We start from the raw sequence: 16,669 nt of genomic DNA on the forward strand, positions 1-16,669 counted from the left end.
ACAAAATGCTGCGTGGTCAACCCATTCAGTATAGCATCCTTGTCCCCTGCATAGCTCTCCAGTTCTAAATTGGTCCATAATAACTAGAACTGCTTGTGCTACGCATTCCTTCGGCAGTGCAGTAGAAGGGAATGGCAGTATTATTACAATATCACTACGGAATAAATTGATTGCTATCCACTGAGAAAACTACATTTCTAAGCACACACGGCAGTCACAGTGATACACAGAGCAGTCTTTCAAGACTCTTATGGAATGACTAATAGCTTCATAATAGTGCCATTTACTACATAGTAACATTGAAAACATTTAAAAACTCCTCCTGAAACGAGCATCTAGTATACAGAAGAGGTTGCTTCAGTTTTCTAGAACTTGTTCTTTGTTTTCACTTTTTTTTTAAAGGACAAATTAAAACTTAAGTATAAATAGTATATAAAAGGTCACTAGCTGTTCTCTTTTGGCTTACTTTGAAGTGCATTTAGAACTATGGCTAAATTTTGTCATCTTCTGATGGGATTACAATACTGTCTGTTTACCATGAAACTATTTTGTATAATAAACTCACACGGCTGTGTCTAAAAAATATTCTGCATTCCTTCTAATCTGAGTTAGTATAATAAAATATTTTGTTACAAAGTCTAATGTGCAAACTCATTATAATGTGAAATCATGGATGGAATTCACAGTATGCAAATTTTGTATAAAGGTGATAATGGAGAGCTACTCTTGTTGTCGTGGCAGCGTTTCGCTACTGCTGCGTCTCCCCCCTCCCTTCCCCCCTCCCTGCACAACCTCTGCAATGGTCTTCCTTCATACGTTGGATGAAATCATTGCCTCCTATGGAACTGCTTCCTCAACTTTCAATCTAAAGCCACTTCAGTCTGTTAGGTGTTTGCTTTGGAATATATACAAAAAAATGATATCCTGGCTTCTGGCTACGTCTCCTTGAGGTCAGCCATGGAGCTGCTCAGATCATGCTAAGTTGCCTGTGAAAGAAGTCTACCCAGTCGGATTTGCCCCTCCGAGATTCACTGTGGACGCGTAGCGTGTTATTAGGATGGTCCAGTTGAAAGCTCAGATTTAAGTTGTCCTTTAAGATGTCAGTGTAACACTACTAGTGCCTTACAAGTTGGAATTTTTTTTCTGGAATGCAGACGATACAATAGTTACCCTATAATATATTATCAGCTCTCCTATATCTCAGTCAATTTACATAATTTAAAATAGAACATCTTATTAAAAACATCTAGATATACACAGATTAGGAAACGCTTACAACATACAAATACACAAACTAGAAATAAATTCTCAGCATACTGGTGTATATATACAACGGTGTGATACAATAAATAATTTCTGTCATGCTCTATCTACACATCATATTGCTTAAAAGAAGAGTAGATCTGGGGGGGCAGTGGTGAAATGAAGCGCCTTGAGAGGGCTCTCTACATTTAAATTTGTGCAAATTAAAATGGGAATTTAAAAGTACAACTGATCTGTGTCAGGAACACATGGCTGGAAACGAAAGGACCCATATTACTGAGGTATTTACAGATACTGGCTAAAGAGCACTATGTGGGCAAATGCAGAAAGGCTTCTTCTTCTTCTCTTCTTCTTCTTCTCTTTTTCTTCTTCATAATTTAATTTAATTTAATTTACTTCTTGACCGCCAGCATGGCATCTACCTCCTCCTCGGGCTGTAAGGTGTGCCACTGTGCAATGGGCCGCCGGGGGTTGGCCAACATGTCTGACCAATGCCGCAGCTCCGCTCCGGTGCTGTTGTAGCCCACAAAGACTTTCCCGATGGCATCGTTCTTGCCAATCTTGTCATAGTCCAAAACAGTCACAACTATTTGCACTTTCTACAACGAGACAGAGAAAGACCAGTGAGTGTGGTAGCAAGGGGAAGGTGGGCAGGGATGACTCTTGGGACAGACAACGACAATGGAGACTTTATGGAGGGGTTAAGTGTGTGCCAGCTGGAGCAGGTTCCTCCAGCGAGATGCAAATTCAGACTTTTGTCTTTGCTTCTTGTGAGCCTTCCAAATAAAATTAAGTTCACATCCTCCCTGTTAACTTGAAACTTGCCCCCCTTGCATCAAAGAGCTTCATATGGGAATTGATTTTTTCCTTTAACAGACTAACCGCCTATGGATTTTTTTTTGTTGTTATTGAAGACTTAGACTGCTAGACGGGTGTAGGGCTACAAGTGAGACCTTAAGGTAAGCTAAGTCAAAAGTAGTGCAATTTAACACAGCTTTATTGCTTAAGCAAATAAGAACAAATTAGGTAAAATTCAGAAACAGCTCTACCCCAAGTTAACATTTGCAATGGCATATTCTGTTAATTGCTTTTCTGCTTCTAAACAACTCCTACCCATCTATCCAGCATGCTAATCAGTTATTTCCAGATAAATTCAGAAGATAACCCTTATGGTTACCGTATACATATACACACACGTACTCATCTCTGTGTGCGTATGTGCACACCTGTAAGTATGCGTGTATACTGTGTATATTCTGCATATTTGTAAGGGAGGCTAGCAAACGGGCTGCATGCTCAGGGGAGTTGGAAAGAAGTATAAACCCCACTGCCTCAGGGCTCTGACACACCGGCGCTGCCTGCGACTGAGCTGCTGTTGGAGTGCCACTTCCGCTGTAGGAACGGTGACTTTGGCAAACAGGGTTAAACTATTCCCACAAAATCTGCGCGAGGCCCATCTGTCACAGCTCATAGACAATTTTCCATTCACTTAGACTGGGGCACACTGGGAGGTGATGCTCAAGCCAGGCGTTTGCGTATGCACTTGCGTGCACATGCACACATTCCTCTCCATCAGGTCATTAATATTTGTCGAAAGAGCACAAACAGCTATTCCTTCCGTGGAGTGGCGTTCTTCCCCAACAGCACCTAAGACACTAACAGCCTTGGGCTGACTTTACTAAACTGTAAACTCTTCTCCTGAGGGAGCTTTATTTTTAAAGATGAACATACAGTTCTTTTCCTGATTCCTTTCTATCCCATGGTAAATACACACAGCTTCTTATTCCAGCGTGAGTTTCCTGAATTGGAGGAAGAAATGTCGTGAAACATATTTCTCCCAGAAAAATGTTTATTCTCAAGCATCAGGTTTTTAAATTTAAGGTTTTAAATAGAGGTACAATCTGGATTTCTTACTAGAACGGTTAATTTCAGTGCTTGCAATAGGATTATATTTAAAAAGTAACTGACTCTTTTAAGCATATCTGCAAGAGCAGGCTCGTGAGGTCTATTTTATAGAGTCCATTCCCTTACAAGATCGTACAATTCACTGAGACAGAGAAAGAGATGATTCCAACAGGCACTAAAGTATTTATATAGTTGCTGATGACAAAAGCGTACATCAAACTCAAGACTCTCTCTCCCCAGAGCACTCATGATAAAAGGCAATATCCTAAAGCAAGTATTTCTAGATGCCAAAATGCTGTTTCAGTGTTGCTGTTTGCAATATACTCACTTTTAATGTTGATGGTACCTCCCCAAATGAACATTTATGTTTTAGATGCATCACACAATCACAGATATAAAAAGTAAGCATGAGACTATTATTTTATAGCACAAAACCAAGTCGCCTGTTTTACCTTGGGGTAAGCAGAAGCCTGGGGGCTAGTTACTATTGGATTTTTTTTTCTTTTTTGGTGTTAATCATAAGACAACAATGAGCACCGTAAACAACAGACCCTTTTCCTTGCTCTATAAACATGTAAGAACAGCTAGCTCAGATGATTAACTCTGAGATGATTTTCACCTCACGCTCTCTGGCTTAAACCTAGAGAGAAAGGTGAGCATCTCTTTGCCTTTGTACCATATATTAAAGGAACAGCTGCACTGCAAAACCCAACAGGCGCTAGTAGAAAGCACCACCTCTGCTAATAAACACTTAGATCAGCAGTTTCTTCGGCGCGATCAGGCATTCTTTGGACTGAAAGGCCCTGGCCACATTGCCACTATGGAGATGGTCTGTCTTGAAAATGGCAAAACATGTGCCTGATCTGCCTGTAGCAACAGGATTTGACTTCCTAGTAGTGTTCTCCCATTACCCTTAAAGTCATCACTTTTTTTCCTTTAAGAGCCAGAATCCATAGTCACTATTAAATTGTTGAAAATGTTTGGCCCATTTTAAATTACATAGGTGTACTGCTATTGAGCTGTTTTCCCTCCATGAGCCCTCTTGTCTTCACTCTCCAACAACAAAGAAACTTGTATAACCATTATTTTTTATTTGACTGTGAAAGTTTGCTTAATGACTTTTACACGAATTACCCTAAAGTCATAGTGATTCTTACCATATTAAATCTAAATAACATTTAAAATGTGTTTTTTCTAATGATGAAATCACTTCAGTAGCCATAAGGAAATAAATGCTAAATATAGTCTTTTATAACTAACTCCCAAAATACATTGGCATATGACCAAAGTCTGTAATTACACACTTTAAACTGAAGCTATATATACTGGAGTAAATAGCTATAAAGTCATTCTAATAAACTTAAAGTCATTCTAATAGGCTTATAAAAAAAAAAAAGCCAAAAATTCAAACAGCTAAACCACAGTAATTTTTCAAGGGCCTATATCCACCTTACAAAACAGACTTAGGATTAGAAAGCAAAATGGCCAAATACCTACAGAATGCACCTAGCCATGCCAAAGCTCAGATCTGGTAACTTGGAGGTGTCCATTCCACTTCCCCGGTCCCATCCCTATTTGGAAATCAGGACATTCATTGCCTAAATTGTCAGAGAGGCTCTATTTGATTCATCTTTTTTTGCCTCTGGGTCTTTGATGCTTATTATGAGATACTTCACAAGCAGACAGACCAGCTTTCATTAAAATCAATGGGAATTAGGCCCCGCTGGATTTCCCATTTTTTGATTCCTAGAGTCCACAGACACCTGTACATGCTGTGGGGCATGAAAAAACTCTAAATGGGCTAGTTGCGCACCCAAGTCACTAATCCTACTGCTTTGCCTTGTCTAGTTTTATTACCTTTGTCAGTACCAGGTCAATAGAAACCAAGCACACAGCTTTAGCTGAAATGTAGGCCTTGGCTCCTGGGCTTCTCTCCAGTACAGTTGGTATCAAAAACCAAGATACAGAGTCTCAAAATCCGGACCATGCTCTCATCTAATTAAGAGGGGGCTCACGATTTGGCCCAGGCCATTTAATTATATTTAAACTTTTAAACTACTAGTAGCATAGCACCTAACTCATACCCAGACCTCTCTTACAAGCCACAAAAGGATGTATTCCCAGGCTGTTGTAATTACAGCCATTCAAACCGGGGGGCCCCTGAAAGTACACTTTCCACGCACAGCTCCACCCAGAAAAGCTATTGTCTTGCTGAACATCTCCATGGTCACAGGGCTCCTGTGTGAAGCCACCACAGGGTGGGAAGCCAGCATGCAGTTATTTTCTCTTCTGAGGGCACTTAAACCAATTCATCTCCTCTGCCAATGAATGCTCTAATAAGTGAGCAAAAGAATGAAATAGTTTAACGCTAATGGTTAATGCTTTAAAAAAATGGAGGCCACCCGTACCAACTGATCTTTATGTGGTTTACACTACCTAGATCAGACCAGAGATCAAAGTCTCTCCCTTTCCAAGGAAACCACCCAAATAAGAGGTGGTTTTATGCTCTGTGGCCAACCACATACTTACTATTTAGGCAGAAATGAGTGTTGCACTCCCAAAACAAGCCATAGGCACAGGCAACAAGAGTACTTCCTTACGACCTTGAAGACAGTGGTTTAAATTCCCTGAGGGAGGCGAGTGAATTGGATGCAGGTTTCCCACATGCCTCCTGAGCCTCCCTCTTGTGAGAAAAGGCTAGTTCACATCAGAAGAAGTTAAATCTCACTCACATAAGCGAGAGATGATTTGCCTCCCAGTAGCCCAAAGGAAGGTTACTGAGTCCCTGAAAAAAATGACACGATGCCTTGTCCTAGTATTTCCCACTGCTAATGTAGGTGGCTTCCATCTCACTGCGATGAACTTCTGAAGCCCCTAATTTTAGGCTCTGAGCTCTCCAGGAGTAGCACCTGGGCAACTGCTGGAGCTCCCCTGAGGTGCCAAGAGAACAGGTACTGCAGTGCTGACCCCTGAGATTCTCAAATGTCTTTTTCCAAGGGATGTAGGAACCACTGAAAAAGTTTTCAGGGCGTGTGGTGAATAACTGAAAAAAAGTTGTGATTAAATTATGTGTTTTACTTAAGAGGGATGCTGCAGTGCTTTCAACAAACAGGACTGATAAATGCATAGGGAGCACAAATTTAACTGATGATGCCAATCCATTATTTCAAATAATTTGGGGAACATTGCTATATATGCCTTTTCTTTCATCCTTACACTTTTTTGCTGGCACATTCTTTCGCTATCTCCCTGTGGATTTTTTGTTTTTTTTTCAGAATCCATTTCTGTTAACAGAAAATGTCAGCTATCCATTTCTCACTGATGAATCAAAGCTTCATAAGTACTGTGCATTTTATCATTTCCCTCTTGAAGCAGTCACACTCATCTAATGTAGCACAGGGCTGGCACCTAGGTGCTAATGAAAGCACGCACACATGATAATTAACAAGATTCCTGTTAAATATTTATAAGGGCTGAGAAATAGAATGCAGAGGGAAGACAAAACACTGTTCGACATTACCTGAATTTGCTCGAATGGTACTTCAAAGCTGAAAGACTCGTTGTAGTAGGGATTCAGAGTGTTCTTTTTAATTGTGGTCTTTTTCTTCTTCAGCCTCTTACCATTTTGCATCAGGTGGATCTTCACATAGGGATCTAAGTAATCAAGAAAAGAAGTAGAGCTAAGAAGCGTAGTTCAGTGCGTTTTCTACAGATTTTAATCCCACACATTTAAGAGTCAATGAACAAAAAAAAAAAGAAAAACCTCTAGCAAGAAATGGCTTGTATTTAAAGACAGTCCTAAATTCCTATAGGATTGCAAAGTGTTCCTGATGGAAAAAGGTACAAAACATTTATTGCATTCTCTCCTTAACATCACAAAGGAGGGGTAAATTCCCACCTAACTTTGTTCCACAGCTCATTATCCATCCTGCAATTTTTTTTATTTTAACATGATTTATTTACTGCAAACATTTCTTAGCAATGGGGCTGTGGGGTGGTCTTCCCAAGAGCCGTGAGCGCTGCCGAATGCAGGCACGGCGGGCACAGGGCTCGGGTGGCCAGATGCCCTGCAACAGCCCGGCCACTCTTCACATCGCTCCTGGGGCAGGAGCTGCACCCCGGTTTTCCCATCCTCTGACCTCCCTGGTGGGCTGTGACTGACACAGCACAGTGTCCGTGGGTCTCGCACGCGGACAGATTGCATGGCAGGAAGGGACTTTGCCCCTTAAATACCAGTTCTCTATCCCAGTGCTACATGAAGCCAGTGTAAGGTGCAGGCCACGATACCAGTATAAATTATGAATTGTTTCTGCTATTCTCTATTGAATTCTGATTGTTATTTTGTACAACTTCTGGTGGCTAAGTAACAGAACTGATTTGGTACCTAATCAGGTATTCCTCATGCAGGCAAACCTCTCATGGACATTACTGCCGTAAGCGGTATCTCAGGGGTTATACTTTCAACAGAAATGTTGCCTGCTTAAAAGAATAGTGCTGCCAGTCCTTAATCTGGTACAAGAGACATTTTCCCGTCTAGAGAATGAATAAGCAGTTCTTCCATGATGGTGTTAATTTGCAGTACCTTCACTGAGCTCAGTTATTTTTCTGTTTAGGCCAACCATGAAGCACCATGTGAAGCATCTCAAGCTCACCCTTTTCAAGACCCTGTATGGTACTGCCACCAAAATTTGGATAGGTACCTCTCGTGGCTTTAGGCGGCTGAAATGTGGTGTAGGTCAAGGCAACCTTTCCCTTTGGTGAGCTGGTAGGAGCTGTACAAGGCGCCAGCCAGCCACAAGTCATCTGTGGCATAAATTAAGAGAGCCTGAATGCGAACTATCAAAGGAAAGGGCTTCTCCTTTCCCTCCTGAGAAAAGGATGGGGCTACAGAAGAATGACAAATGAACACTGAAATTAAATATTATCACCATGAGCAAACCATGCTTTATGACTCTGCAATGAAATTCATGTTCAGAATGTCTGAGAAGAGTAATTACATCCTGCTACGGTCAAAATATGCCTTACTGTGGAAGACCTAGGAGTTCAGGACAGTTAAGTTGCTGGAGTGACTTGATCATAGTTTACAGTACCTCTGAAGGGAGCATAATTTTGGTAGTGGACTCTGCAAGCCAGCAGACAAGGGTATAATAAGATCCAATGGCTGAAACTAGACAAATTCTAACTTAGAAATAGGCACTTACTTTGGTAGTAAGACTGAAACAGCTGGAATAGCTTCTCAGTGTTTGTCGTGAACTCTCTGTTACACAGGGTTAAGATTCTTTCTCCCTCAAAAGACTCAAGTTCAAATAGAAATTAAATCTGGGCAGGTTTACGCTCGAGGCTAGACAGGGGACTGCAAGGGCTCCTTTTGGCTGCACAATGTATGAATTAAGGAGTATCATGTGAAGAGCAGAAATGCTAGCAAAAAGCCGACAGAGTTCTCTTTCTTTTTGAATACTGAGTTCACCAACACCGCATACAGGATTCGAAGGTGGAAAACAGGTAAATCTGGACTCCTTCAACATTAGGTGATGCTTAAGAAAAGCTCATATACCTTATTACTTTTGCTGAGGCTCCATGCTGAACGAACCATTGTTTTGGCATGTAAAATGACATTTTAGGTATAGCTAATATATAGTAAGAAAGGTCAGTGCTCAAGGAGCCAGTGGTAGAGTGTTAAGATGTGGAAATGAGATAAGATGCTGTTAAAATATAATTTGAGTAACCAGAGTGAGCTGGGAGGCGAAACAGTACAGTAATACGTTATTATAAAGGGGATTGGAACTGAAGAATTCTATTAAAATAAATGCAGTCAATATAAGTCAATGCTTTACTGACCTGTGCTCATGCACAGACAATATAGGTAGATTTGATGATTATTCATATGCTCACAAGGAACTGTATAGTAATGATTTATAGAGCGATGCAGATCCATTCCTACCTTGATAAACATTCCATGTTTGGAGAAAAATATTTTTAACTTAGAATTCAAGTGTATGTGAATGCTTGGCGTCCATGTGTACATTCACTTTAAATTATTTGCTTCTATTGACTTTCTAGATTTTCTGTCTTCATGCTGCTCTTCGAGCAAAATCTGACCCCAGATGAGTCATGGCCACGGGACAAGGCCCAGAAGCTAGGTTTCTGTGGTTTCTTTCTCATGTCCTGATCAGCAGCTTAAGTTTGTCTGGGGATTTGAGTTAGACTCAGTCAAATGCCAGTTTTTTTAGTAGGAAAGATCCAAGTGGTACCAGATTGCCATGGTAGTGCAGAACTGTCAATGGCAGAGGTCCCAAATGGAGCACAGAAGGGGACATATCATATGATAAAATATCCTCTTTTTTTTTCATCCAATGGTAAAATTGTCATGCCAAACTAAATACAAATTGAATATCGCCTAAGTGAAATCATGAACTTTCTTTTCTAGTTTCAGAGGAAAGTATTAAATATGTTTACTTATCACAAAACCACTGAAAATCAGAATGGGGTGTCCAGCTCAAGGAAGTGGATGGGCCATTAGAGATTTTAACTGAGGTTCTCCTCATTAGATTGTACATCCACCTCCTATTTCTTGAAGTATCCCGGTCTTACCTAGTTCTCCCCTCTCTTCATTCTTTTGTGTCTCATATATGAGCCCCTCCGCCAGTTAAATGATCTTCAGTTACTCATATCCCATGACATTATCCCTAACTCCCTCAACTCTCCAGTAATCTATTTGCTTGCAATCTACGCAGACAACCTGATACCTAAGCACAGACTTTCTTGCAACTTCATGAATAAATCCCTGAAAAAGACAGATTCTCTTCCACCAAATAACAGAAGCTGAACTGCTTGGAGTCAATTATTGGAAGAAGGGAGGATAATCAAAAGAAAGCAGAACCTCTGGGAAGTGCCAGTCAGATTTTTCTGAGGTAAGGTTTAGTGCTAATGGAAACATTTCTTCTCTCTACTTGCAACATAACCTCAGTGCTGGCACCATTACTCATGCTGAGTAATACTTTAATATGTAAATAGTCTCACCGAATAAGTGAGACTATTAAGGATGACAGAACTGATATTGCAGCCCAGCAATGATGAATTGTCTGGTAAGCGTATAGCCTGGGCATAAAGGGCAGAATTCTTTGGACCAAGTAGAAATGTCTAAATCTGACGCCAGTGACAATAAATAAGCATTTTTCTTTATGTACTCCAGACAGTTATCTCATTACAGAGTAAACATTTGTCTTTGGTCAAATAAATTGCACCCCAAAATATTTATTTCTCTCCACAGATACATGACAGCCTGTTAGCTTTCATGTAAACAGTTACACTGAAGAAATTTCAAGTTAGAAGAGGTGAATATCACTCTGTTTTTTCCTCCAGTTTTGTTCCTTTCAAGTAAATGGGGATTTAGATCTGTGGATGGACCTTATCCGTCTATCGGGAAGTAGGGCTGTTTCATCCAGAGCACTATGGGATGTCCCTCTGCCACAGGGGACAGAAAGGCTGTCTGTCCCTTGCTTAGTAATTCACGTTAAGCAATGTGTGGGATTAAATAAAATTCTGCTACTTATTCCCTCATTAATGGTCTAGCCGTGAATGCTAAAAAGATGTAAAATTCATAACTAATAGTGCATTGTAGATTTTACACCATCATCTCAAGGGAGGCCAGCTGAACAGCTTTAAAAGCACTGGGGGACCAGCTGACACATTTTGTTTTCCTGAAGTTTGCAGTAAGATGCCAATAATTTATTTCAAAGATAATTGAAATGGTATGTAATAGCAGGTAAAGACTTATGGAGTCGTTTGGACCGTGAGGCATATATACACAACTAGAACCCTCTTAAAATAATGATTAGTTCATCATCATCATGCTGTAGACAAGATGCACTTAGAGGTTTTAAAAAAGCAAACTTTACAGCTGAAAGAAAATACAGCAACTCAAACGAAGAAAATCGTGGCTAATGACAGTATCTGAGAAGAAAGCGGAACTCGAGAATGACTGCTTGTCAGTGGATTTTAAGATGAAAAATTTGTTATAGGGATCGGTATTTAATGAAAAATCGTTTTCCACCTAGCTAGGAGAGCATTCAGTACACAAATTTCCAATTGTATGGATCTTCAGCAGAAATGTGTCAACAACGTACTCAGCTTGGGATGGTTTTACTACAGCGAATAAACCGAATGGTTTATTCGGAACGCAAACATAAGGATGGTGCCCATCTTTGTTAAATATTTGTAAGGCTTCTGTAATCTAATCAAAATATGAAAAGCAAGCACCTAGAAAGTTGACAAATTTGAAAAATGCTGCAGGGTTAACACTGGAATTGACTTGGTGTGCAATTACAGTCCTGAGCCTGTGTGCGGAGGGGAGTTTAACAGTTTATGGAGAAAAATTCCACACAGCTCTGTGCGGTGGGATCAGAGAAAACCTTCTACAAGCCTTGAGTAAGCCTAACATGATTAATAGGGAAAAAAAAATGAGCCAGAACAAACTAGTCATAGATACAACTGAATAAAGTTTCATATGACAAAACACTGTAATAAGAAGGTGTTCTCAACTCAAACGTAGAAACAGAGAAGAAATATGGTGCCAGAATTGCCTCCAGCTATATTTTTGCTTCAAAATGTTCAGGGTAACTGGGTGCTAATTAGTACACGCTTTTCCCCATCAGAAGAGAATTTATGCCAAACTCATGCCAAAGCACACATCACTGACGTTTAGAGCAAAGGTGTCAGCAGACAGTTAACTTTCCATTCTAGGAAGCAGAATGCATTCCTGAAGAGCTCGGAAATCGATCCAATAAGTAAAGACAATCAGGTTTGGAAATGCAGCCTTATAAAGGGCTCTGAAAAGGCAGCTAGGAGAGAGGTGATTTGCGGGCTGGATGGTTAGTTCCATGCTGAGGAGCCATAATCACTCTCATCCTCCAACAGGGCAGGAGGGTGGAAAGCCAAGGAGAGGCCAAGCCAGAGCCTTAGACCAGAGCAGGGGCAGCGCCAGATTCCATATTGCACCTTCAACCTTTTCTTATTCTGTGCAAACACCCTTCAGACAAAGTGTTTTTGGCTTACAGGAGCAGGCAGTGGGGAGAACAGCAATTTTATACAGCAGACAACTTTATTTTCTATAGAGGCTGTGCCAGGGATGAAGACCTGCATGCGTGCTTCTGCCTTCAGAGAGTGACAGCAGCGGTTGCCGCAGCTGTGCTATGGAAAGCAGCAGGGCTCTGCTCTCGGAGCAAAACAGGATGAACATCCCTGGGAGTTCCCACAGATTTGCTGATTTTTCCCAAGGATCATGGGACATGCTCCCTCCGTGGGCATATAAACACTTCTCTCCCGAGAGAGGGATGATTCACACGATGCCTGTAGCGTCCAGGCCATGGATAATTTGCCCTGACTTTTTTTCTTCTGTTTATTCATGTATGGATGAGAGGGGATAATTAAAGTCTCTGAAATAATGAGTTTAGAGTGATATTGTGCCCAGAATGTCTAAACTAGTATTTTTCAGATGAATGGAAAGCGTCGAATGGGAAGAAAAGCCAGAGGGGGCAAAATGTGTTATCTGGGGAAAAAGCAATATAAGGTACAATTACTAAGAAGGAGTACAAGTGCTATGGTACATTCTAGATTGCATAAAAGTTATAGTTTATATTCATTGACGCAAGCTGTTGGGCCTTCTACCTTCCTCCACAAATGAGCAAATTAAAGTTGGAACATCATTTTTAAGGAGCAGCTGATGTCTCAAGGGAAATATTGGAAAACATTCTCATTAGAAACAATTCTCTCGGCATAAAATATAGGGTTTGTGAGTTTTTTCTTATCACATTTCCTTGGAAACAGGATTGTTGATTTTTTAAAATAAAGTTTATTTGCTACATAATGTCCAATCTTTAGCTGATGTTGATATTTAGATACTCTCATCATAGTTTCCATAACCCCACCAGGCTGATTTCTTGATATTATGGGCCAAATCTTTCGCTCTAGCCAGTACTTGATCAATAGACAAGGAAAAGGTGGGTAGCAAAAGTATTTGCTGTAGGTTCCTGTGTAGGGTCTATGCCAGTCCTGACCCCAGCAAAACACTTTTAAAAATCACTTTAATAAGCGGGCTGAGAATTGAGCGGTGTGCCTGGGAGATTCTCCCAACACCACCCAGTTGCGTACTGGCCATGAATGGAATAGAGAAATTGCAAGCAGCTCACATGGGCTGCCAGACTGGCCCTGAGACCTGCAAACAGTTTGGTTCAAAAGACTCGTATTATACTTGCTAACCTCTACCTGTGCCCCATGGGTGGAACGCTCCAGATGCAGCGCGTGCGCGCACACACACAGACTACACTGCCCACCAGGCCCCTTCTTGCTCATATTATATATCATAGCGGAACAAGTTACATGACTTTGGATTACATGTTTCCATCAGCACCTTTAAAAGAAGATGCTGTAAGAATGGGTAATTTATAAATGAAAACAGTGGTCGTTTCATTTGCAATAACATTAGACAGATTCTCATAGGAATAGTGGAGTCTAATAATCCATTTATAGTAGGGAAGAAGGGGTTGGTATATATAAAAACTAACACTAGCCTGCCTATAGTGAAATAAGTTAAACGGAGAGCGTAGCAAAGCAGTCTCAAAATAGCAGCTCTTCCCTGTTGTGCTGTTAGATGAATATCAAGTTGTTATTGAAATGCTGAAGTCAGAGAACCAGGGAGCCTTGGGAAGAAGGAGGTGCTGTAAAAGCGACAGCAAGCCAACAATGCCCTCACCCGAGAATCCCAAACTGAGGTTGCTAAACACGGAGAGCTGACAGTGGAAACAGAAATGTTCACAGTGGCCTGAGGGCTGTTCAGCCAGCGCTTGAGTCTGCAGTTACACCCATAGCGCTTCCAACTGGAATATAACAACAAATGTTAACAGCGCCAGATGGGGAAAGTAGGAGAAAACTGAAAAAAAAAAAAAAAAAAGAAGCCAAACCTCTTATTTAAAACTGGCACAAATTAGCGCTTATGAGCTTATGATTAAGTTTACTGCCAGAGCACGGGTAGCTGATCTGTCTCCCTTGCATGCAAGCAGTTCATTTCAGCATAGCTACACATAGGCAAAACAAACAGTTTTATAAAGCGCAGCAAACGTGGGCTGAACCAACAGGAAAATGCACCTTGAGTTTTGGCGGTGGGTAAACACAGAATAGTCTTGTAGAAAAGCAGAGCAACGCAACCAAGCACTTCGTAAATGCGAAGACATGGAAACCACAAGCATCGAAGCAGTAAACTTGGCTCCCCTGCGTTTGCACCAAAGAACTGACTGCTCGTGAAGCTTGAACGTAGTTAGAAGGGGGAAAGACAGCACGGCATTTTAAAACTTGAACATACTGGAGAAGGACACCTGCAATCTTATCTAGCAAATAAAGAAATAAAAAAGCATACTGTAATATGTTATGTTTGTATAGAAATAGAAAGAATGCAATAGCAATTAAGATGAGGGAGGCATTAACATCAAATGGTGGAAAGGTATTAATTAGGGCTGCTGATACAGGCAGACTCTCCAGTACAGGAATTCAGACAGAAACCAAAGCAAACTGGCAATACTTCAGGCAGCAAATTCTGGCAGACTGCTGAGTTTGAATTTATGTAATGCCTTTTGACGATATAGAGAACAAATTAATTAAATTTATATTTATTAAATTGGTGGTACTGAAAATACCAGAAGATAATACAGAGAGGCTTAAAGAGATTCAAAATATTGTCCTCAAGTGAACTGGGGAGTAAGGAGGGGGGAATAAACATTGACTGAGGAATAATGACAGACAGAAGGGTGGAGAGAGAAGCAGAAGCACGTATAATATAGAAAAACCCAAACAACCCAAGGTTAAAGAGCAGACGTTTTAGCAGAAAAGAACAGGAGCTGGGTACATAATGATGTATCTTGCTGGACTGTTTGTGAGTACCTCAAAGCCCTCCAGACCCGGGCTGGCTGTCTGACAAGGCCATGCAGACAGGGGTACCACTATTTGGGGTGGGGGCAGAACTGCCCTACCTCACTCTGAGGCACATGCTGCCACAATAGACTAGACAGCTGGGCAATCACCCACCGTATGAAATTTAACAGGAGCGAGTGCCAGATTTTGCACCTGGGATGGGGTAATCCTGGTTATACGTACAAACTGCGGGACGAGAAGCTGGAGAGGAGCCCTGCAGAAAGAGATGTTGGGGGGGTGGGTTGATGGGAAGTTGAGTATGAGTCAACCAGTGCCCTGGCAGCCAAAAGGGCCAAATGTGTCCTGAGGTGCATCAAGCACAGCATAGCTAGCCGGCTGAGCGAGGCGAATGTCCCACTCTGCACTGCACTGGTGTGGCACCACCTCAAGTACTATGTGCAGTTCTGGGCGCCTCAATATAAGAAGGACATCAAACTATTCGAGTATGTACAGATGAGGGTGACCAAGATGGTGAAAGGCCTGAAGAGCAAGACTTACGAAAAGCAGCTGAGGTCACTTGGTTTGTTCAGCTTGAAGAGAAGGCTGAGGGGTGACCTCATCATGGTCTACAACTTCCTCAAGGTGGGCAGAGGAGGAGGAAGTGCTGATCTCCTCTCTCTGGTGACCAGTGACAGGACACGAGGAAATGGAATGAAGCTATGTCAGGGAATTTCAGGTTGGACATTAGAAAATGTTGACCAGCGGTTCAAGGGAGGTGATTTCCCTCTACTCCACTCTGGTGAGACCTGGAGTACTGCATTCAGCTGTGGAGCCCCCAACATAAGAAGGACATAAACCTATTGGAGTGAGTCCAGAGGATCATCTGATGATCAGAGGGCTGGAGCACCTCTCCTATGAATTCAGGCTAAAAGAGTTGGCGTGGTTCAGCCTGGAGAAGAGAAGGCTCCGGGGAGACCTTATAGCAGCCTTCCAGTACTTAAAGGGGGCCTACAGGAAAGCTGGGGAGGGACTCTTTATCAGGGAGTGTAGCGATAGGATGAGGGGTAACGGTTGTAAACTGAAAACAGAAGATTTAGGTTAGATATTAAGAAGAAATTCTTTACTGTGAGGGTGGTGAGACACTGGAACAGGTTGCCCAGAGAAGTTGTGGACGCCCCATCCCTGGAAGTGTTCAAGGCCAGGCTGGATGGGACTTTGAGTAACCTGTCTAGTGGAGGGTGTCCCTGCCCGTGGCAGGGGGGTTGGAACTAGATGATCTTTAAGGTCCCTTCCAACCCGAACCATTCTATGATTCTGCGATTCTGTGAAAAGGTTCCTCACTGAGAGGGTGGTTGGTCACTGGAATAGGCTCCCCAGGGAAGCGGTTACAGCACCAAGCCTGTCAGAGTTCAAGCAGCATCTCGATGATGCTCTTAGTCATGTGGTTTAGTTTTAGGTAGTCCTGCAAGGTGCAGGGAGGCGGACTTGATGTTCCTTATGGGTCCCATGCAACTTGAGATATTCTATGATTGTATGGTTCTAAGTAATGCCAGTCAGAAAGAAGTACAAATGATACCTATTCAAAAAGAATATTTTGTTA

At 41.7% G+C, this 16,669-nt stretch overlaps 1 protein-coding gene across 1 annotated transcript in view; it reads right to left on the reverse strand.

Annotated features, from left to right (window-relative positions):
- Positions 1-1,346: 1,346 nt before the first annotated feature.
- Positions 1,347-16,669, reverse strand: part of SYT1 (synaptotagmin 1) — a 358,040-nt gene continuing 342,717 nt past the window's right edge. The window contains exons 9-10 of the mRNA XM_054211854.1: positions 6,689-6,822; positions 1,347-1,862 (exon numbers count right to left, since the gene is read on the reverse strand). Of these exons, the coding sequence (XP_054067829.1) occupies positions 1,656-1,862; positions 6,689-6,822 (341 nt within the window). The 3' untranslated portion in view covers positions 1,347-1,655. The remainder of the gene's footprint in view (positions 1,863-6,688; positions 6,823-16,669) is intronic.

Source organism: Rissa tridactyla, chromosome 1, assembly GCF_028500815.1.
Source record: "Rissa tridactyla isolate bRisTri1 chromosome 1, bRisTri1.patW.cur.20221130, whole genome shotgun sequence".
NCBI classification, from domain to species: Eukaryota; Metazoa; Chordata; class Aves; order Charadriiformes; family Laridae; genus Rissa; species Rissa tridactyla.